Source organism: Danio rerio, chromosome 24, assembly GCF_052040795.2.
Source record: "Danio rerio strain M-AB ecotype USA chromosome 24, GRCz13ab, whole genome shotgun sequence".
NCBI classification, from domain to species: Eukaryota; Metazoa; Chordata; class Actinopteri; order Cypriniformes; family Danionidae; genus Danio; species Danio rerio.
This window is the reverse complement of record NC_141044.1, coordinates 16,161,545-16,187,076: the sequence shown is the minus strand read 5'-3', so window position 1 is coordinate 16,187,076 and position 25,532 is coordinate 16,161,545. Positions and strand designations below refer to the sequence as shown.

Below are 25,532 nucleotides of genomic sequence, written 5' to 3'. Positions count from 1 at the left end.
ATTTAGACTATTATGAATTTATGTTGCGGGTTACCTTAGGATTCAATTTTAGCCTATTAAAAATATTAAGCAAAACATTTTAGGATATGCCTATCACAAACAACATCCGTTAAAATGTTATTAACAAAATTAAGAATAAACTAATAATTCTACTATTTATATTAATAACATTTGTATTAACATTTATCAATTTAATATTTTTTTATCAAAACAAAACGATGACCAAAATAAATTAAATAATGTAGCAGGATTTTCTCGAAGAACAACGGTATATTGTCCATGGTGTTTCCTATAAATATGGAGATTATTAATTAAAATAAATAATCATATCAAACACTTTAATAATAGTCTATATTTTCTATATATATTCGTCTGCAAATTAGCTTTACTATAATAAAACTAAGTTTATCCAAACAATACACATAAAAATAAAAAAAAAAACATTTGTGCAATTTAGCACCTTATTTACTAATTCGGTAATAATTCGATTAATTCGAAATTAATAATTCGGCCTAGAAGGCTTCATTTTCTCTGTTAAACTGAAAAGATAACCAGGATATGATTTTAAATGTTGCAATAACAGAATTCTTTATTTACAATTCAATTTGATTCAACATCAAATAGCATCAGCAAAGCCATATTAGTTGACAACTTGCATAACTGTATTTAAATTTCTCTCGGTATATCTAACTTTGCATAAAAGGCTCACACTAAGATTACACACATCGATGCGGATGAACAGAGATGTTTATGTGACCACAACTGGAAAAAAAATACATCTCAGGAGCGCAACACTGTAAGCTTTCTCCAAAAAGTCCTTATAAATTACATATTGCTTCGATTTCCCATTGCATCGTCTTCATTCTCACACAACTGAGAGGGTAAAATCAGGACTGTACAAATAATAAAACCCACAACTGATCACAAACAAAAAATATGGAAAATGAGCAATATTGAGACTGGAGGAGAGAGTGAAGGTGTGTGAGGGAATAGAGAGAAAGAGTATATCCAGCAGTAATGAACTGGGTCGATCCTGTCAATGATTCACTATACAAATATAATACAGACAACTTTTGTAATATACAAGACAGTAAAACAGATCTAAGGCAATATGCTAGGTTTTAGCATTTCAAGGTCGTTGCATTTAGCTCTAAGAAATTGGCAGACTATACAAAAAGACATTTAAAGTCTCAGAAAAGAATCCAAAGGTAAGGTAAAGACAAATCATTTTTAGGAAATTCAATAGCCGTTACAATTCCATTGATTTATTTCTTTGTTTTAGGACAAATGGCTCTTTTTGCACTAGCGCTGATAAAAAGACTAGAAAACTCTGCACCACCTTCACATCATGGCTTATATTTATTTCAAAATCTTGACAATCTTTGGACTTTGCCGAGGGTAGTGGTAACATGTGCGACCTCAAAACTGGCTATTCTCCAATATGATAGTAGTAGATGCGTCTGGATGTCACTCCTAGATCAAGGCATCCAACATTCATCAAAACTGTGATCAAAAAAAGCTTGGAATAAATGAGTACTTGAGTAGTTTATAATGCTATGTTAGCAAGAATTCATTTGAATCGACTTTTAAATCAACTTTGAGGATACAGAAAGTTTTGAATGGTGGGCAGAGTGACGCTTCATCCCAAACGATGTGAAATCAAACTTGTATTTACAGTGTAAAAGGAAAAGCTAAAGCCATACCAAAACACCAGGTATAATTCGTACACAACCACGGCACCTTCAGCGCATAATGACAGAGCTGGTCGTCGCAAACTTCAGTTGCTGCTGCTGGTACATACAGTATATACTTAAAAACACGTAGCTTTTTTTTAACACACCAGCTTAAACACAGATGACATGGCGATATTTTCAGCGAAAGCTAAAAGCTAACAATCTTACCCCGATAACTTGCCCTGTGTGCAAACATGAAACGAAAATTAAAGTAGTATGTGTAATTCTTCCGATCAATTCAAAGGCAAGGAAATTTGGCTTCGTCCTCAAACAGACTAGAAAACACGAACTGTATTGCGAACGTCACAGCGAGTTCACGTGACCGGAGCGAACGTTAATTCAAATCTGAACTGTTGATTCGGATGTTCTCAAAACGGCAACAAGTGTGAATGTTGGAAAAGCCACTAAAACATGAATGCTGTTTTATTTATTCGTTCGTTTTTGGCTACACCAGAACTAAAACCTGTTTTTTCCACAGAGGAACAAGTAGATTTGGACATCTCCTCGTTTTTTTCTTTTTATTTATTTTCAAAATAGAAAACACTATTTAAAAAAAAAAAACCTTTAATACTGAGATTGAACCCGGGGAGCAAAATGTGTCTCCTGAATAGTCCTGTACAAAAATTACAAAACAAAAGAAAAGAAAATCTCAAGTAATATTTATTGCTTGTTTTTTCTTACACACACCGGATTCTGTTTGTACCTATAGCATCTGGCATGAAGCAGGTCACTCCACACAACAAAGAAAGCACGCTTCAGTGTTGAGTTTATGGCTGTGTTGGGGTTCCTCCGGTGGGGCTCCCGGCTAAAGGCTTAGAAGCAAGCGAGTATCTGTACACTGTACACACAGCACCCTCCCAGACCCCCACCCAGGAAAGAAGGACCACCGCACCACAGCAGCTCCCCTTCCTTCTAATAGTACCACAGGAATCTGCACGTCCTTAGCTTCCCGCCAAACACGCTTGACGTCAGAAACTCCGCCATCTTTTTTCCAGAGACAGTTAAGACCGGACTTTGAGGGCAGGAGGAAGGGGAAATATTTCGAAAAGAAAAATAAATATAATACGAAAGAGATCCCCCCATTATTGGTATATACAATCTACCAGCATTTCATTTAACTAACCACAACAAAATCACATTCTCTCTGAAACTACTGGACCAAGGAAAATAAAAATTCATAGGTAAGTTTTTCATATTCGCTGAATTGATGTTTCACTTTCTAACCCGATGGTTCATAAAGAAATCTACACTGTTATTAAAAAAGAAAGAAACTATACATTAGAATAAAACTTAATTTAATACACAATAAACCTCTTGACTAAATTAAGTCTAATTGTACAAACCATCATTATCTGAATTCTCATAATCTATATGTATGCCATTTCAACATCATTCTATCTTTATTTGCACTCTGAAGAAAAAAAAGGCAAAAATGGCTGAATTTTGAGTGTGGATTTCAAATGCAGTCTTCTTGCCTGTTTTGGAACGTCAGATTGGAAAGAGAGAGAAAGTCGGCTGGGCAAAAGAATGTCTTCTTAAGAAGAGCCTGAAGTCCAGAGGAAGAAACGGGAGAAAAAGAGAGTGAGGAATACATTCATGGGAGACGAGGATTCCGATGCCACTGCCACAGAGTCTTTTCAGGGGAGACCTAAGTCACACTACGGTGAATGCAGCGGAGCAGACTGACGGAAAGGGCTTGCAGTGTAAGTACGAGACAGAAAGGCCGTGCTCGACTGAAGGGGCGGTTTAGGTCCAGAAGATCAAAGTGTCAGTGTTTGTTTAAGTTTGTGTGTGTAAAGGAGACTGTCCGTCCCCTCCGGGCTCCAGTACCCCTGATGCATCCTCTAGAGATGTCCAGTAGGGGGCAGTAGACAGGCTCTCTACAGACCCGCACAGCCCCGATAGCAGCTTAAATAGCACAGCATCACTCCAAACTCTCCTTGATCACGCTGCAGCTGAAAATCACTCAAACATCTTCATCAAACTCGCTTTACTGCATTGGGATGTCTGCTCCGGGTCAACAATACTTCTGCTGTGGAAAAAAGAGAAAGAGAGAGATAGAGATGGTTATAGATTGACGGGGAGTATTGTTAAAATTAATTTATTTTGCCAAGCAGAAAATAATTTAGTTTAAGGGAGGCATCACCAACCCTGTTCCTGGAGATCTACCTTTCTGCAGATTTCAATTGCAACCCTAACCAAACACACTTGTCTGTACTTATTAAAGGCTGTGTCAGGTCCTATTTATTGGTTCAGGTATGCTCGGTCAGGAATGGAGCTGAATTCTGCAGGAAGGTATCTCCTGGAACAGGGTTGTGATTAGGGCTGGACGATATGGCAAAAATGCAAACTCGATAATTTTTTTTTTCCATACTAAACAATAATCATACATTTAGAGGGTTTGATAAATTACATTTTAAAATATTGTTTATTAGCAAAATCAGATTACACATTAGCAAAAACAGATCATACACACCCTAAATTAAAACAAATAGTAAAATACATTAAAAAGGCTTATCTAGCATTACGAGGTAAATTAAATGTCCAAAACATAAACAATCAAAATATACAGCACAACTTCCAGCAAGTCCGCACAAATTGTAAAACTCTTAAGGGTTTTTTTTCTGGGTGACATTTTTTAGGTTATTGAATAGGTTGGTTGTGTTGCCAGACTTGGTTCATAAACCACTGACATACTTTACTGATTGTTTTAATCTGCTCCTTGTCAAACTTCGGATAGCCAAACCTATTCAATACAACAGTATTCGTGCTGCCATTTTTGTCGATAATTTCATCATCTTTGGATAATAACTCTAGGTTAGTTTACTTTTGTCACCGATTAGACTTATTATTTCTTTATTTTGTTGTCTTGTCAAGTTTTTAGCAAAGTGCGGTAGGAAATGGGCTTTTGACTTCAAGCTGATTGGTTGTTGTAGTCGCATATTGCTGCTGTGTGATTGGCTCTTAGATCTATATCGAGTAAAAATGTCCAAAGCTCATCGTCATTATTGGATTAAATTTTATCACAGTTTACTATGATATCATTCATTGGCCCAGCCCTAGTTGTGACCCCTGGTTTAAGGTTATTGTTCACCCCAACATGAAATTTCTGTCATCATTTACTGACTCTTTTGCTTGTTCCAAACCTGTTTGACACAAAGGATTATATTTTGAAAAAAAAAGATGAAAATCAATGACCTCCATAGTATTTTTTCCACCTCTTTTAAAAATATCTCCTTTTGTGTTGGACAGAATAAAGAAATGTATAGGTTTGGAACCACTTGAGAATGAGTAAATAGGGATCATACTTTCATTTTTGAGTGCAATATTCCTTTAATATGACCAAACTGATTGCAATGCAAATTGCCACCATACAAACAGCTGGCAAAATCTTCTGAATTGCAATGTACTGGAAACAAAACTGGATTCTTATAGTAAAAAAAATACAACAAAATATCAAGATCCATTAAAATGTTTTTTTACTATTTTCATATAAGAAAATTCAGTATTTTTAAACTAAATTTTAAAATAAAATTTGTATGAGAAAAATAGATTTTACAAACCCATTTTCTGTCCAATAAACCTGAAGAAACAATGATGCAATTACTCCAAGGTATTAATATACATTTAAGAAAAAGGTGTTATGTAATAATAATATATTTCTGTCACAATTACAAGTTCAAAGTTTGTGAAGCTGTGAAGACAAGTGAGGTTTAGTTAGTGCAGGGTTTCTACAGGTTTAATCAAGTTAAATTTAAGACCTTTTTAAGACCATTATAAATTAAATTTCAGACTTACACAAAGATAAACACTCAGTATTTTTTCTAGTTAAAACATTACAATCATGTGTTACTGTAAGGAACATAAACCAAATTGATCATAAACTGTTAATAAATAAAGTTTTGGTTAAACCTTTTTTTAAGGTGGAATGGTAGTGATTGGATGCATGATGGCCCGATTGGGTAGCTTTACACAGACATAGGAAAATTAAGACCTGTTTAAAATGATTTAAGACTTACAACAGTGATTTTACAACTTACAACAGTGACTTTTTAAGGCCTTCATTTTTTACAAATTTAAGACATTTTTTAGTTTGAGTTTTTTTCCTCAAATTACACTAAAAATATTTATGCCTATTTTTTTAGTTAAATCCAAAGATTTTTTTTTTAATCTAGTCCTGTTAATTTATATTAGCCAAACTGACTAAAATATGAAGTTAAACTTTGCATGACTAAAAAAAGGGTAACATTTGAAGGGGGTGTTCATAAGACCTTTATAATCATGACACAACATAAATATGAATGAGATTTTTAAAAATGGCCTCATGACAATCATGTTTATGACAGATTTATGACAAGTTATGTTGTCTTGGTTAAGTCAAGTTGTCATGACAAAGGCATCTCATAAATATGTCTAAAACAATGTTAGCTTTGCATTGAAAATGACTTAACTGAGGAAATGAGGCTTAATTACAGTTCTCATTAGCATGTATAAAATCTGATTCATACTCAAGATGTGCCATGTCATGAGTATAAAGGTTTTATAAGTCATATGAACACCCTCTTCAAGTAAAGTGCTACCAAAACTTGATCAATTCATAAAAATTTAAGTAATTAAAAAAAATTGTCATCATGATCAAAATTCTTTACAGTGTAAATTACAATTTTTGTGAAGTTGTTCAAAGTGCAGTTCATGACATTCGTGTTTATATCCTCATTGTGAGATGGAAAATAACTAGTGGTGCACATCCTTTAGTGTGTGTCTTTTTTTAATACAGTCAATGGTATGTCTAAAACAAAGCCCCACCATTTACAGTCAGAGATTCCCTCAGAGTTATTCATCCAATATTTTTTGCAATATTTTGTGATATTTTGAGTTAAACACTCATTTTATTTTTGTGGCTGGATTTGACTATTCAGCTTGGGCTTTCTGCACTTCAAAAATGATAGGGTCCTACAAAAACATGCTTATGGATGTTATTCTCCACACAGCTAGCAGTTTGTTTTTCAACAGTTTGCAAACTCAAAGCTACACGGCAATAAATCATGTCAGGCAAAGTAGTTTCTAAAAGCCCTTGTAACCCAGTTTCATGCACCCCTCACTAAAAATGTGTTGTGGTGCCAAAACTTGGAGAGATAATTACAGCTAAGAAACACAGAACAATACTTCATTAAACCTCCACTAATGGCAAAACCCTAAATTATTTAAAGACAAGTGACTATACACACATCTTGGGAATAAATCGGCAAAGCAAGATTCCAGCAGCCTGTGGACTTAATATATACACCATGAAGTGCACATGATCAACCCGATGCAACTTGGTTAAATATTCATACTATTTAATGAAGCTTAAAAGCTGCAGCGGACTGTGTAAAGCATAAAAAATCTTTACTACATAACTGGCGAGAGAGAGAGAGAGGGAGAAAGTGCATCACTTAGGAAAACATAAAAATATTTTAAAGGAAAGATTTTAGAGGATTCCAAAGTTTGGGCAAGTCAATGTTCTAATGTTTTTAGTCTCTTATTCTTAGCAAAGGATCTATTTATTTGATCAGCGATATTGTATAAAAACAGTATTATCACAATTTTAATAAGCCATATATATATGTATATATATATATATATATATATATATATATATATATATATATATATATATATATATATATATATATATATATATATATATATATATATATATATATATATATATATTTCACACTTAGAAATTGCTTGATAACATTAGTAAATTTGGCATGCTCTCCAGGAAGAGAACCCTGAGCTCAGAGATAATTGAGTTGAGATGGGGTGGAGGGGGGATTCCTTAAAAATGTGTGTTTGGATTAATCCGATTGGCCTACTAATGATTACAGATGAGAGACCAGCCATGCTCAATCATATCACCAGGGTATTTACAGAACTTCTTAAGTTAAAATTTAATACCTTTTACTAAATTTTCAAGAAAAAAAAAAATGTAATACCAGCACGACTTAGAGCTGCAACTGTAGTGGCGTGAATGAAATAGCTTTTCAAATGGACTAACAAATTGCAGATAACTTAAACATTTAAGTAAAACAGATGTATCAATTAAGATGTCACAAATGGCCTGTCAATAGTTTTTAATCAATATCATATATGTCATCAATGTCAGTAGCTGCTCTTTTAAGAACATTCCGGTTAATATGGTTAATTCTCTACTGAGCCTGGAACATTGCGGCACGATTACAATCGTGCTGAACTGTGCCGATAGATTCTGTGTCTACCACTAGTGTTGCCAGATATAGACTTTTTCCAGTCTAAAAACCGTCCAAAACCCATCAAAATATTTGATTAATATTTTATTCATTTTTAATTTCGAAATTACCCTAGTTACTTTAACTGTCATAACTGTTAAGCATACAGCAACCAACACCAGCAGTCACAGAACCACAATATAACTGGATCACATAGAAACACAGCCCCCTTCTCACCCACACACTTTACTACCTATTAGAGAATGTTTTACTTTCGAAATAGGGTATAAATTCATAACTGCAGTCTGTAGGCGCTGTGTGATGCCTTAAAAGCGAGGTTATATTAATCGTCTTCTTGCAGACGTGGCAATAAGCCTTGTGGCTGTTGCCAACTACAGGCCTAAGCCTGTCTTTAAATCTTGAGTCCTCCAGCCAGATGTGAGAAAACTTGCATTTCCCCATGTTTTAATTTAATTAATGAACGAAAGCAAGCTCGCCTATATGATTGGCAGCAAGCCAGCTGGGCACCCAGTTTGTTTCAGTGCGTGCGCGAACGAACACCACCTCTCATGATATGGCAAAGGTCCTACTCTCAACATATAAATAAATCCACACAAATTTTACAATAAAGGCTTGCGACTTCCGGTTAAAGTAGCGTTAGGGTAGGACGTGGTGTGGAGAGCTCCCGAATAATTTCACTTAAATAACACACCCTAAAGACCTTTAGTGTAACAAAAGTACTTTATTTAACATAATAAGTTGATGCACTTCGAACATTACAACAAACATGCCGAATCCAAAGAAAACGGACAACAAAAAGGATGATACACACGACACGAGGCAGCCACTATCCGAACCCCCGCCCTGGTTCCACGCAGAAATGGAGAAAGGATTTCCTTAGAATCCAGGAGTTAATTGACAGACGCCTGAGTAAATTTGCAGAATCCGTGGAGAGAATAAGTAACGAACTACAATCGATGAATCTGAGAATGGTGGAGGTGGAAACTAAACAGAAGGAGACAGAAGAAGCGGTAACAAGCCTTCACAAAGACGTCGTGGATGTTAAATCGGCTGCTGACGACGAAATCAAACTGCTGAAAGATAAAATCGAAAATCAATCTCGTCGCCAGAATTTACGTCTTGTTGGTTTCCCAGAGGGAGTGGAAAGTAGGAATGCTGTGGATTTTTTGAAGGAATGGTTACCTAAGATTCTGGATCAGGAGGATGAGATGTACGAAATTGAAAGAGCTCACCGCACTTTGCAACGACGACCGGCTGAAAATGACAATTAAGGCTTGCATTTAACACAAATTAACAAATGTATCTAAAAAATGGCCTCGAAAACTCAATACCTTGTCAGATGACGTTAATTACTTTTCAATACCCTTAATTTTGGCAAATTTAATTTACTACTTTTTAAAATCCCGCGAACACCCTGACCACATGCTCCTTTCAAAATTAGTTTGTGAAACTTCACATTTACTTGCTGTGACAAAACAGAATTTTCAGTAGCATTACTGCAGTCTTTCATCACACAATCCTAAAAAATATTTTTTTTGCTTACATTTTTTGTGAATAAAGATTTTTGAGAATTTTTTGATAAATCTAAAATTCAAAACAGCAAAATTCTGTATTAACCAAAATTATAAATGTTTCAAATAGTTACACTGGATGCAATTAATCCACTTTTCATTCAAATTATAATCACTATACACTGTTTAATTTTGTTTATATCAACAAAAAATGAATAAAATTGAATCGTCAAAGTAATTTTATATAATAGAAAACAAGTGTATAATGTAATGTTTGTGAAAAAGATGCAAAATTCAAGAAAAATCCTTATTGAGCTTGACGGATAATTTAATGTAAAAATTATCTGATTCCGAATTGTACATATTAAAAGATAAACCAAAAATATTTTCATTTTTACTATATTTGAAATGCTAAAAAGTTTTGATAAAAAAACATGGATAAAACCCAGTGGCTTGAAAGATAAAAGCAAAATGTTTGAAAATGACAATTAATTTGTACAGGTATTTCAGGGCTGTGATCCCTAATCAGAGTTTATTAAGGCATCTTATAAATCAATATGTCTGTTCACACATTAATATGTCTTTTTTTTCTTGCTCTACCTTACAAGATTATTTGGAATAAAAATGACTAGATTGAACGGCTTTGTACTGAAAATGATGGTAAAAATGTATAGTAGTTATCGTTTTTATGGTCAGAAAAAACCCAAAACACAATCTTAATGTACAAAATAGTGTATAAATTAAAGTGGCTAATTTTTTATTATGATGCTTTATTATTGCCACAATTGATTTTACTGTATATATGAACTGCATCCAAAAAATGTAAAACTTTTATTTAGCCTTAATTTACATGATTAAACTACAATAATGTTGCTAATCCTCCTAATATATTGTAATGTGATGTTCAGATTTGTTTGGATGGAGTTCAGCGAGTGCAGCAATGCGTGTTCTGGAATGTATGCCCAAACTCTTGCTGACTTTATAGACGTCATGTCTGATATTTAGCACTCAAAGTCTGTCATGTCTGCATATATGATCTCTTTACCCACCTCAAACGGGCACTAATTGCCAGCGACTAATCACATCACTGTCCTATTATGTCTAGTTCTGCATCATCACTCTCATCTGCAAAACTACCCAGGATAATTAGAGTAAATTATTAACGAGTTTGTTGCTATTTGGTGACCTCAGACACTTAAAGTCTGACCATTAGACGATCTGTGTCTAATGGTTTGAGTAAATAAATGCATCCAATAAATCTACTGTGTAGATCGTTTTTTACTAAACTCAGACTGGAACATTGAGGAGTTTAAACGCGCTTCAATAGCGATCAAAAGTTTGAGAGTTTGGCAGACGATTTTTGCTTTAAATTACTTGAATAAAATGAGCTGAAATGACAATTCTTGACAGATAAGTACATGGATTATTTTCAATCCACTTATATTTGTTAAAAATTAATCTAGCTTAATTATTTTGTGTTGAGACAACATTAATATTGTTTTGATGGCATAACTAACTGGGTGTTTTGGTGCTGGATGTGTGGTTCCCATTACGGTTTGCATGTGATTGCATTGAAAGGGAAAATGCTGATAATAATTGTAATGTTATGTGTTTTAAGTAATGAGAAAGACTGAAGGACTCATTTAAATGTAACAATAACCATATTTGTTTCCACAGCAGCAAAAGATCAAGTTTTGTTTATTTTTAGCTTTTTTCTTTTTCCATTACCCTCTTATAACCAGCAGATGTCCTCAAAGTGCTATGTTTATAGCATATCTGACCAGTGAATCCAGCTCGTGTAATCAATCTGATCAAACAACTAATTTAGCAATTAGAGTCAGTAGCTTTGTTTACATCAAAAAATAAGTTTATTAATTTATGTGCAATACTGGAATATCGCATAAAAGACGTGTGAATAAAGCAGCATTTTCATCCAATGAGTCAAAGAGAACCAAATCTTCACTTCCTCATTAGAAAAATGGAATTTGCAGTAGTATAAGCTGCGAGAATCTTTTCTTCGTTTATTAAATGACATGCACCGCCGAAGACAGTATGCTGACAAGCAATGAACGTGGTGGAGTTTGAAAGCGTGAGACATGGAGCACAGAGGCTATTGACAGTTCTGGAGGTAATTAATATTATAATAACACTAATATGGCAAAGGTTACAGCATTTTAGAATGACCAAAACAACAGTTCAGATGTTTTATAATGTGCTCAGCCTGCTGGTTTTTCCATTCATACACATTTTTATCATCACATGATCTCTTATAACAAAATCATGTTTTTTAATGTGCACACTGAAATTTGCCTGGCAAAAGTGTCTCCATTGTAGTTTATGCACATTTTTTTCTTATCGAATAAAAAGTTTATTCTATTCAGTTATGCGCATATGTTTTTATGCACATTTTCAAAATTTCTGAGCATCTATTTTTATGCGCATATCCCAAATGCACATAACAATAGGTCAATGGAAACATAGCTAGTGTAATTGATTGGATGGGCATGGCTAAGCATATTTTGCCCAAGTCATCAAACTGACATCATCAGAGAAGGACTGCTGTTCCTGAGTGGATGCAAATGGTTAGATTTTGATTAAAGATTGCCAAAACAATTTAGATTAAAGATAAACTAAACAATTTTGAATAACAGAGCGCTAGCAAAATAAGCATGCTAAATTTCAATTTCATGTGGACTTCACTTATTTTGGAGATTTTGAAGAGTTCAAATAGAGGTTTTGAGGTTTGACCACAGTGTAGAAGATTAGTGATGCAAATGTTTTTTATTTATTTCTTTTAAATTTATGGGATTCAAGATTTTAATGGGACTTATTTGGATAAAAGTAACCTTCATTTCTGAAGTGGAAAAGCTGTGTATTGAGGCTAAAGGTTTTAAAATAACTGTCATTCATAAACTACCATAACATATAAAAACACAAATGATATATTTCACTTATTTTGTGAAACTCTCCTAGCGTAAGAATTCACAACATGTAGATATTGTCAAAGTAAAGTCATAATGTTTATAACTTGATTTAATATACAATTTGATAGTGTGTCATTACAACTTAATATTTGAACACAATTTAAACCATATTTACTTGTATTGCTTTTTTTTCTCTCTCTCTCTCTCTCTCTTTTTTATTTTCAGTTCCAGGTTTTGAAATTCAACATCTGGATATCTCATTCAAAGTCTTTTGTTTTGGATTGTTCCCCCAGATGGTTTTATTTACAAAAATAATGTTGATTGATTCATTCAATGAGCAATAACTTTGCTAATGGCATTTTTTTACTATGTCCATATGTTACATATAAAAACAATAAATGTTATACAAGCAGTAGTCAGATTTGAGCTGCAATAGTTAACAAAACATCCTGGCTGTTCAAATTAGATCATTAAAATGAATTGGCGCAACAAGAAGAAGTTTAAATTCACAAAATAATTCAAATGAAAGTTTTTTATTTGGTTGACTTTGCTCTGGGATCCCATAAGCCTAAATTATATTTAAATAACATTAATCAAAAATGTGGAATTAATTGGAAGTCAAAATTATTTTAATGGACACTAAATATATATTTAGAATAGATAGAGATTTATACCATGTAATTCAGTTGACTTTAGTGCTCAGTGGAAATCAAATGGGTTCCCAAAAAGACAATAAGCATTCACATGTTTCATGGATGAATGTGTCTGTGGATGTGTCTCACCTGTTCAGGGCCCATGTTGGCCATGCCGGACCCAGGCCCAGAGTTCATGGAGCTCATGCTCATCTGGTTGCCCATTTGGCCCATGTTGCTGGAGTTGGCGGCCATGGACACGTTGAGGTTCATGCCGTTGCCGTTGTACATGTTGTTGTTGGCTTGTTGGCTGAACTGAGGTGGCGACTGCTGAGTGAACATACTGTAGAGGAGAGCAGATGCACGATTAACATGCTTTCAGTGCTAAAACCCAACATTTCTCTAAAACACTGCCACACAAACACTGTATTCATAATAAAATAAAATGTAGCATTGATGCTTAAACTTCTCATTTACTTATAGATTATTCTGTTTCAGAAATGTTATCCATTTAGGAAAAAAAAAATCATACTGTATTTAAAGTGATAGTTCACCCAAAAATTAAAATTCATTTACTATTAACTCACCCTTAAGTGATTAAAAACCTTTAAGGCTTTGATTCTGCTGTAGAACACAAAGGAATATATTTTAAAGAAAAACGATAACTACTTTCATCCACAGTAGGAAAAACAAATACTATGGAAGTTAGTGGCTTTTTAAAAATTATCTTCATTTATGCTCAAAAGTGGAACGAAACTGAAGACAGGTCCGGAACAAGTGAAAGATGAATAAATGATCACAGAATTTTAACATGTTGAGTGAACTGTCCCTTTAAATAAATAAATCTAAAAAGCTTAATTTCCAAGACCAGAAACGAACAGATAAACAGACAGATGTTGTGTTAAGCACTGAAAACTGAACTAAACAGCTACAGACAGTTTTTGAGGAGGTACAGCCTGTTGTCTGCATTTGACTTAAATGATTGCTGGTTGACAAATTAGGAAAGGAATAACATGGCTCAGAAAAATAGCCTAACAATAGGTACAACATGAAACTTAGCAATAGAGCTGTAAACAATGACATTTGGTTAAATGGGAAATAAGATTTTAAATGACCATGCCCAGTGAGCATAAATGGTCACGTATTTAGGCATTTACATGATTTTCTGAAAGACTGTAAAAATGGCAGTATGGACGAAGAGCACTTCCATTTTAAAATGTCTTTTTAAAATGAACATATTACATTTGTTAAAACGTATTATTTCATGTTTGTAATAATCTTAATATTTCTGGTCTGTAAAAAATGTAAAAGTTCAGACAAAAACTTCTGATATTTCATGACATAGACCATTTAAAAATCTACAATATTACAAAAATGACATGTGGAATCCCTGTATAACAGATATATCACACAAGAAGTTGTTCAGAAATTATTTCATACTCAAGAAACATGTCTTATTGATGTTAAAAACAGTTGGCCAACTAAATAGTCTTGTGGAACCTTGATTCATTCAATCCAAGGAATCATTGATCAACAAAATGTTCAAAAGGAATGCACATGAATAATCAATCTGTTGATACATTCCAAATGTATTTCATCATTTCTGATCAATTAAATAGACTCTTACAAAACAAAATGACTCGTTATATTTAAAAAAAAAATCTCCAAAGTTTTTAAACAACAGTTCAGTGAAAGTACAAATACTTATGAAAATGACTAATTTAATGTGCCTAAAATATTCCAACAAACTGTCCAAGTCATAAAGGCTCCAAAACCCATAAGCTAAAGTAAAGCTCCACCTGTTGGTGTTGATGTTGCCCTGCGGCCAGCCGTTCATATCAGGAGACGACTGGAAAGAGCTGTTTCCCTGCGCCTGTTGCATCATGGGACTCTGAGCGTGACCCATCCTGGGTGACATGAGGGGGCTCTGAGGGGTCGCGGCACCACCAAACCCACCGTCTGACTGCTGACTCATACCTGACAAACACAGACACGACGAGACAAACCTCGGCTTGAAAATTCCATTATACTGTATTTGTTATGAAGATTATCACTGTACAACATTTTATGACATCACATTCACTCTCTCACACTTTCTGCAGCAAGAAATGAAAATGTAATCAATAACTATTAAAGTAAAGATGATTCAAATTATTATACACATAAACAGCCACCTCAGAATTATATTTTTTAAAAGATTTGTATGTATTTTGGTTAAAGTTGAGTTATATACTTATTCAGAGACTATTTATTTATACTGTGTATTTTGTTTTAAAACTTGGTTCTGTAAGGCTTTGTTTGTGAGCCAATCAACAATCATATTAACCAGGATCATCACTAAGTGGAAGATGATTGATATTATGTCCAAGTTTAAATTCATGTCTATGTCTCAACATAATCATTTATATTAAAACCTGAAGTGTTGCAGATATTAGATTTTAAATAATTGCCCTCTCCATTTATTTATTTTTAATTGCATTATGGGTCCTTGATCTTTCTTCCAACAACTTTTAAACTTCAAAAGTAAAAAAAGTGACTTTTATGAACATTTTTAATAGTTTAACGTGATATATTGTCTGGATTGGTGTTGTATATTATGGTACAAAAACCTTTTTATAAACTTCCTGTATGCTTTCTGTTATTTTACAGATTTATTTCTCTCTTTAAAAATTAAAAAAATAAAGTTTCAATCAACTAAAATGTCATTAAAAGTCACCTTGTTAAACTTTAGAGTTGAATTTTCAACATCAAGAGTCTACAGAGCAGATATCAAGCATCCATAATGCAATTCACAACTGTAAATAAACTGAAAACACTTGTGCATCACAAAATGCTGAATGTGTTAATTAATAGATCTTTTTTTAGTCTACTCAGAATGCAGATCAAATCTTACAATTCCAAGGTGGCGAAACGTACAATTAAAAGCAAACCAATCACTCAAATCATTTTTTTAACCAAACTAATTAGCTGATCAACACTGTTTAAAAAGTCATAGCAGAATCATGTAGTGTCTCCATGATCAAACAGGAGGAATCAGGAGGGGTTTGAAGGTGTTAGAAGCAGGCAGTGAGTCAACAGGTACACATGCAGGTTAGTGTTAGAGAAAAGAGGGTGGGCGGGGAATGGGGGTGGGGTCTGGGTCACCGCATAATTGGTTTCAAAATCAACTGCTCCGCCTCCACTGATCACCATCAGCCAATTAGTCTAGGCAGGACAGACACTGACACATGACACACAGCACAGGCAATCGACAAAGCACAGTTATCAACATATTAACACAGCGGACGCTTGACATGAAAAATACACTGACTTTGCATCTGTCATATTGATTTACTGTGTGTAAAGCTCAATTTTCTGGGTTGTGACTCTACATATTGAATAAAAATGTATCCAGATTTGTTGAATTCAGCTAAACCTGATCTTTCATTTATTAAACAGTGAATGCAAAATGCTAGAAATAAAGGAAGAATAATAGGTTCACTGTACGTGTGATAAAGATTAAAATATGCAAATTATTACTCATTTTGAGTGATGAATCATATTTTTTGTTGTTTTGTTTGTGGTAATAGACAGAATTATGCCTGCAGAGAAATAACCTTGAATAATGCTGTAATTTATTCTGATTACATCCACTTCATTTGATGTAGGGAAACATTTAAGTGACTCTTCTGCCCTCTAGTGCCACAATCGACCGTAACCATTATGATCTTTGAAGGGTGCTACATAAAAACAATTATTTAATACTACTTATCTAGTATAAAGTGCTAAATAACCTATCATCTCATGGCACTTGACTGAACAGCAACACAAGGGTATCTTTTACAGCCTAAATAGTTCCAGAGAAGGCTCCAAAATACAGTAATAATATTACCCTATTTTTTATTATATACTGTGACAAATAATGATTTTTTTATCAATAAATAAATGCCAATTTATTAAATTTTATAACCTGAACTACTGGTAGTGTTATTATTTATACCATTGTGTTTAACATTGCTTTCTTAATATTACTAACTAAATATATATGCTTGGTTTACTTATACTGTATTATTACTTGTATTGTTATGGTGGCTAAAGAAATCCAATATATTGTTATACTACATATAAACTTCTTCTTCTTCTTAGACTCCTCCTAGACCGTCCATACTACAACCACCAAACTAACTTCAAACTATACTGAATTAAGTTGCTTTATCTTTTACAACTGATCCAACTTACGGTTTCCCCAAAACTGACCTGGAAAATTCAGAAAAGTACTATCCACACCCTAGCAACCACTTACAGCACCTTAGCAACTGTTCCGTACACTTCCATTGTAAAACAACTCCCAATGACTTTACATTAGACATCCTAACAACATATGAATTCATACCAGCAATATACTAATCCATACTAAAAACATAATAACAATATACCAATTCATACTAACAATACACCAATCCATACTAGAAACATACTAACAAACAAACTAATCATACTAGAAACATAAACAACATACCAATCCATAAAAACAACTTAATAACAACATGCCAATCCATACTAGAAACATACTAACACACATACTATCATACATATCATACAACAAACATACACAACTTACCAATTCATTCTAGGAACATACTAATACTAGAAACATAAACAACATGCCAATTCATACTAACAACCTACTAACACTATACCAATCCATACTAACAATACACCAATTCATTCTAGAAACATACTAATAAACATACTAACAAAGTAATCATACTAGAAACATACACAACATACCGATCTATATTAACAACTTACCAATTCATTACTACTATTACAACTTACCAAACTTACTAACAAACATACTAACATACTGATCCTACTAGAAACATACTAACAAAACACCAATCCATACTAACAACATACCAATCCATACTAGAAACATACTAAAAAACATTCCAATTCATAGTAGAAACATGCTAACATATATGTACTTATCTATCTATGCCAACTGTTTCAAACTTCTTAAAACTACTTCAATAATTTTAGACTGTAAAACTTCAAGGCTAGGCCTTCTCAAGCCACCATAAAATTTGTCTATGAACTTTACTTTTTCAGTTATGTTACTTATATTACTTATATTTCATTTACATACATAATATATTATCCTAATATATAATATTTTAGTTTTAGTAATTTAACATCAGTTGAATACCAAGATAACATTTCTATGTAGTTCATTTAAGCTGTCAATCTAATAAAAAAAAAAATAACATCAGCATCTTCAAAAGCAAATAAATAAGACATGTTTTTTTGTCATCTTTAATTATACTTCTATATAACATTATATTATTCAAATCAAATTATACATAAATAGTAAATGCAGAGCAACTGAAAACTGTCAAGTGGACTCTAAATAGCTCTATCTAAATAGCTCTATATAGCAAAATTATAATTTTTTGGCATCACCTAACCCTAAATAATTTTAGCAAACAATATTCATGCTTGTCTAATATTTTCAGAGAACAGACTACGATGATAAACACGCCTGACCTTTATCTGACCTACTGGGTTTCCTGATAAACCCTGAACCTCATCGATTTTCCACCACACACTCGGCTCGCTCAAATGAGGTCTGTCATACTGCCAGTGGCGCGTGTTTTGTGCGTGTGTGTAAAAGCGTATGACACACAGACAGAGAGAAAGGGCAGGCAGTACCTGAGCTGGGGAACTGAAAGGCACTGTGCTGCATTTGAGGGCTCATAACAGCCCCAAACTGTCCGCTCAGACTGCCCAGCATCCCCTGGTTAGCTAGACTCATCTGAGAGCCATGCATGGCGCTGTGGGAGAGCAGCTGAGGGGCAGGGAGGTTGGGTGAACCGGGGGAGAAAGGGCTGGTGGAAGGGGGCGGCGAGGCCAGTCCTGTACCGTAGTTGGGAGGGTAGGGGAACTGCTGAGGGTTGGCCTGGGGGATCCGCGGGTTGCTCATGGCTCCTGGCATGCCCGCTGCGGCTGCCGCCATGTTGGGTGGCATGGTGAGGCCCTGCGCCCGCATGGCCAGACTGCGCTGCTGCTGCTGCTGCTGCTGTTGCTGTTGCTGCCGCTGCTGGTCGAGCTGCCGCTGACGTAAATGATTACTCAGCAACTCTCTCTGCCGCTGGGCCAGCATCTGAGCGTTGATTGTCCCCTGGGAGATGCAGAGTGGGTTATTTTGGGAACTTTGATGTAGATTTATTGTCTATGATGACAGTGTAATTGTGCTGGCACTGAAGATGCCACATGCTTAAGAGAAATAAACAATTGAAAACATTGTTCTGTTCAATACAATATCACAGAGTAATGAAGTTAAATGGATAGGTCTGAGCTCTGAGATCTCATTTAAAAACTTGGGATACACACAAAACGAGGGTGGAAAGATCTATGTAGGAGAATGTGTGCAGCTCTAAGTCAACTATAACTTAACATGCCATTTAAATAGTAACTAAAGCCTGGTTTATACTTGACGCGTCTGCTAGTTCGACTGTATGCTCGCAGCAAATGTGACATCATTGCGGTGGTTTACTTTGGGTGCGTGCGACATGATTTCGGCTGGTGGAGCGTATCATTTTTTTTTGAGTCTCGAGCGAACAGTTTGTGTGGTGTCGCGTTTGATTTGAGTTAAGTATGAGTCACTTTGAAGAGTTTTGTTGAAACAGGTACGACTGTACAGACATCTTTATGATCTGTCTATGCAGGATCATAGGGAGAACCAGATGACCAATAACTACTGGCTAGAAAAGGTAACAATGGTGAGAAAGGAAGAATATTTTTGTAAAAGATTAGAAAAACTTGAGGGATAAGTTTGTCAAAACCAAAAAAAGAGGCTATGGCAAAAGTGGAGACCTGGGTGGTTTTAATATTACAGAATATGTTTTTCCACCATTCACAGGTTTTACAGTGATGTATATATTACAACTTTGACTTTACATTTTAATATCATAATTGGAAAATAAATATTTGAACCTATCTGTTTACAATATACTAATGGCCTGTTTTTCTAGGCTTTATTGATGATAATGGTCAGGAATGTCAGACCATTACTGCCTTTTTAGCATATCAGTAGAGGACAAACTAGCCAGTAATGTGTGAATTGCTGAGTTGGCTAAATAAAAAAAAAAGTCTTTAGTTTTAAAATTTTAAGTAAGTGTTTTTTTTTCTCTTCTTTTTTTTGCTTTTATTTTTGCCATAATAAAAATATACTTCCAGGGTAACCCATGCTCTGTTGTCATTAATATTTGGTTAATAATATTTGGAGATGGAACTGTCCGGGATATGAACAAAAGCAAGTGATGCATAATGTTTGACAAAAAAAAATCTTGAATGGTTATAAAATATTTAAAATCATTAAAATAATTCATAAAAACAATTTGTTTAAAAATCTTGATTGATATTAATGATAAGACATTAATAGAAACGTTCTACTTCCCTGTTTAACCGTCTGACCTTATGGCGGGATTCTTTTGACTGCGCCCTGTCGTTTTAAAGAATATCACAACGGTGAAAGTGTCAAGTATAAAAGCCTCGTCCCGTTACGCGAGGTGCGCGCATAGTCAGCGGAGGTGCGTGATGCGGCACCAGACGAAAGTATAAATCAGTTATCAGTTCAATTAATTGAATCACTTTACATCATCATATCTATATTAATTAAAATGTATTCTAGTGTACGTTCACTTTTTAGCAAGATTTCCCTGCAAATATTATAAATCAGCTAAACATGAGTCAGCGATGATAGGCTGTGGGTTCTTACACTTTTTCCAAAGACAAATCATTTTCAAGCATTTTCCAGTAATATTTCAATCCAAGCACTTTTCAAACCTTGAAAACACTCGATTAAAATTCAAGCTCACCATTCTAATAATAGTAATGGTTGTAGTAATAGTAATAATACTAATATTCACAATTAACAGCATTTTGTGTACCCCAGGTTATAAATGATATCTCAGAGGTCAGAACTATCCTCTTAACTTCATAACTTTGTGATATAGTATTGAACAGAACAATGTTTTCATTTTTAACCCTTTGACCGCCCCTCTACCAGACAGTTTACCATGTTTTTACTGTTTTAAATGATGTCTGTTAAAGTAATTTAAAGAATGACGGTTTTAAATAATGGCTCACACACAGCATTGTTTTTAAAAAAAAAAAAAAATTCAAACAAACAAAATCCTTTTGCACGACTACACTTGATTTTGGTTTTATTGTAATAAAAACAACAAAACATGTTAAATAAGAATCTGCCATATTGTATAGAATACTTCAAAAATTTAAGGGTGATTTAGTATTAAAAAATGTTGTGTTTTTAATATGTTTTTAAATAAATTTTACGCTTCATATTTTCATATTTTTCATAGTATATGTATTAATTATGGTACTTTTACCATAAACCAACATATCAACCATTAGGTGGAGGCTGATATTTTAGAAATTTTGGGATGTGTTGAAAAAAAAAAACATTGAGTGTGATAACTAGCGACATTAGAAGTTAAGAAATGCAATACAAACATTTTATTCTTGTTAGGGTAGTTAAAGGGTTAATTTCTTTAAGCATGTGGCATCTTCAGAGCCAGCACATTCACTATGTCGATGTGCTCATGTACATATGAGACAATCATTTTTGAAGTTTTCAAATAAAAAAAAACTTAATAGCTTCAAGGGATTAGTTCACCCAAAAGTGAAAATTCTGTCATGATTTACTTACTCTTCACTTGTTCCAAACCTTTATGAGCTTCTATCTTCTGTAAAACACTAAAGAAGACATATTGAAGAAAGCTGGAAACCTGCAACCATTGACTTCAATAGCATTTGGACAATGGGATTCAATGGTTACAGATGTTGAGCTTTCTTCATAAAATCCTCTTTTAAATTGAGAGTAAATCGTCATTTTTGGGTGAACTATCCATTTAAATGCTGCACATACAGCATGACTTATGATCAACCAGTATTGTTGACACAACCGTTTTATAAATATTTTCATCTGCAGCATCTTGAGCATGTTGTGATATTTGTGTAGTAAGAAGTGATTTGGCGTACCTGATTTGGAACGTTGGGTCTGAGAGGTAGGTTCATATTTGACACTCCACCCATCTGATTCATCATAGGCTGACGATTCTGAGAGAGACAGTGTATAACAGATCAGAATCATTTCAAATAAAGCACATCTTTTAATTCAATATTTAAGCATTATGTTTTTTACTACATTCAGCAGCTCTTTGTATGTATGATACTGACTTGACAAACAAAGAAATTGTTGTGGACATTCAACATTTATGCAATAGTTTTTTCATTAAACAGTCAGTTCACTTAGGTATAAAAAAATCTGTCATCCTTAACTCAGCTTCCATTTGTTCAAAAACTCTTTGAGCTAAACACAAACTCAAGAGCGTTGGGAAAAAAAACAGACATTAGCTATGTTTCCATCCAAACTTGAACTTTATGCACAAAACTGGATTATCGCATAAAAGACGTGTGAATGAAGCAGCGTTTACATCCAACGAGTCAAAGTGAATTAAATCGTCACTTTCTGATTAACTGGCGCCAGATATCAACAGTAAAAAACGGAATTTGCTGCAATAGCAGAAGCTGCATCAATCTTTTCTTCATCTAATAAATCAGTTGCGCCTCAGAAAGCAATCCTGACATGCAGTAAAGGTGTCAGACGCGGAGCACAGACGCTCTTGATTCTGGAGGCCATTAATAATATAATAACAATAATACTTAAACAGTAAGGCGTTTTATAGTGACCAAAATAACAGTTCAGAAGTTTTACAGTGTGCTCAGCCTGACGGTTTGTCCATTCACTCACATTTTTATCATCACATGATCTCTTTTAACAAAATCACATGACCATTTTTAATGCGCATGCTGGAGTTTGTGCGATAAAATTGTTTCCATCGCAGTTTATGCGCATCTTCTCTTATTGAATAAAAAGTTCATCCTACGTTTTTTTATGCGCATTTTCAAAATTTATGCGCATCATGGCATTTCCATCAACTGTTTTTTTATGCGCATATGCAAAATGTGCATAGAAATAGGTGGATGGAAACATAGCTATTGACTTTCATGGTATTTTTGTTTTTATGTTATGGATATCGATACTAGCAGGTAAAAAATGTGAGTAAATGTGGAGGAAACGTTCATGTCTTTAAGTAGAACATTAAAGATTTAAAACCTTGGTTGATTCATAAAATGCATTCTGTGTGCAAAAAAAAAACAAAAAAATAAACAAAAATAAACATGCAAAACATATTACTTTTGGCTTAAAATCATTTTTAAAATTTATTTTTTATACCTTCATATCGGACAGCCTGATGGTAAAATAAATATAGCAGAATATTTTTATTTCTGTCCCTATATTACAAGTTTAAATACATTCTAAAAACAATATGACACAAACATAATATTGCATTTATTTTTAGTTAGCCAAAAAAGGTTTAGTATGTTTATTACCCCTAAAACTGGAATACTTCTTTATAAACAAGCACAAACTGAAGTTTAGTTCTACGATAAAAAGAATATAAACTGTCTTGGATTTCAACAGATATTTTTACAGTTTGTTTACCTCTTAATTTCACTGATTTAGTGCCTTTCAATTATTATTTGTGCTTTATTTATTAAATCTGTTTTTATTTCTATAAATTCTAAAAAAAACTTAGTTTGAGGAGAGGAGTTATTTGATTAACAGAAAGTTTAAAAGAAAAAAAATGTATAGTAACATCATTAACACTCCAAATATATATATTTTCAAATAAACTGTAGTTTCAAAGCTAATTCTATTGTAATTAAAAGTTATAAAATTATATGTAATCCCTAACTATACCATTAAATAATCAGAAACCAAACAGTTATGAGGCATGACCCCTAAATAAACCCAAAATGAGGTCAAAGATCAGTTCCTGAAATGTCCAGCAGGGGGCAGCGAACAGACAGCACTACTTCACTAGCCTGATGTACATTAAAATACAGTATTACCTTTAGTATTAATGTCTATAGAGAGAGAATGCATAATAGATAATATTGAGAGGATGAAGCTTTTCAATAAACAAAGCTAATGTGTTCTTTTACAGTGATGTTTGTTAAATGTGATTACAATGATGACACAATCCAATTTTTAGGTAAACTATCTCTTTAAATCAGCCACATGCTCATTGAGCTTAATATTGCTCAGGTCATACTAATAAATAAGTAATAAAAAAGCCACTTCTGTTCTACTTTCTTCAGGCTCTTGTGTGTGTGTTGAAAGTGTACCTGCTGTGCTTGTAGCCTGTGCTGAAGCTGCAGTCTGAGTGTATTGGGTTGATTTGGGACGACTCCACCGGGTCTGAGTCCCGGTCTCGCTTGCATTCGGAGCATTGGGTATCCGGGTCTCTGTCCCATCTGTCCTTGCAAGCCGTGGAAAGTGGCATCTTGCATTGGCGTGTATCCAGCCTGCTGCATGTTTGCCGGGGACGAGGCATACTGTTGCTGCCCGTACATCGGTGGCTTCTGATCCATCATCATACTAGGGTCCTGACCAGGGAACTGATCCTGCTCCACCGGCTGAGCCTGAACACAAGGGTGAGGAAACAAATAATTTAGACTATTTATATTATATTATCAGTATTGTCAGAAATCACTGTATGCTATTGGCATCAGCTGAGAAATTTCGTATATTAATATCTAGAACTAAAAGTACGCTGCATTTAAATGGAAACTTCCATTAAAACATGGACACTGAAAACTGTTTTGAAAGCACTTCAGGTCCTGTATTTTGTAGTAATGCACACAAAACAAATTCTTTACCAGAACCATTGAGCCAAAAATAAATAAAGTTCCATATACTAAATAATAATAAAAAATTATAATAAAACGGCTCGTAAACAGGATCAAGTTTACCTTACAAACTGAATTTAAAGTCTGCATCTACTTAATAAGGTAACTATATTTAAAATAATGCTAAATTAAGTGAGAGTAAAAGTCAGCAACAGCATGCATGACACTATGGTTAGTACCTTGTTGACTGATAAAAAAAAAAACACCTTTTTTTATTATAACAATGCTGAGAAACCAATATTGTTTAACAAAATGATGAAATCACAAAGACGGCACAACTACATGTGACAAGACAGTACATGTCTCAAGCAGCTTTTAATGAGAAGGGTTTATGAATCTGTTGTCAACAAAAAGAAAGTTTCCATGTGGTTTTACTGCTGAAATGGAAAAGAAAGATCTGTGGTTTCATGTTTGGTAGCACATTTAGCCAAAAGGTTTTGCTTTTTGGGTAAATAAAAACTTAAATTCTACTTTTATGGGTTTTGTGCCAAATAAAACAAGCTTTTGTGAAAAAAGGTCACACTTTATTGTGATGATCCGTTTGCTGAATTCAAGCTACATTGCAACTAATTCTCATTAGATTATAAGTAGACTGTTAGGTTGGGGTTAAGCTTTGTGTAAGTTGACATGTATTTGCAAAGTTTCTTATAGTCAGTTA

The 25,532-nt window shown here is 34.0% G+C and overlaps 1 protein-coding gene across 8 annotated transcripts in view; it reads right to left on the bottom strand.

Annotated features, from left to right (window-relative positions):
* Window positions 1-562: 562 nt before the first annotated feature.
* The window catches only part of ncoa2 (nuclear receptor coactivator 2), a 216,080-nt gene continuing 191,110 nt past the window's right edge, over window positions 563-25,532 (bottom strand). For 2 of the 8 annotated variants that reach the window (XM_087308938.1, XM_087308937.1), the window contains exons 17-22: window positions 24,311-24,607; window positions 22,097-22,174; window positions 18,746-19,214; window positions 14,854-15,031; window positions 13,205-13,397; window positions 563-3,762 (exon numbers count right to left, since the gene is read on the bottom strand). In XM_087308938.1, coding sequence (XP_087165064.1) covers window positions 3,751-3,762; window positions 13,205-13,397; window positions 14,854-15,031; window positions 18,746-19,214; window positions 22,097-22,174; window positions 24,311-24,607 — 1,227 coding nt within the window. In that variant the 3' untranslated portion in view covers window positions 563-3,750. 8 annotated transcript variants of the gene reach the window in all.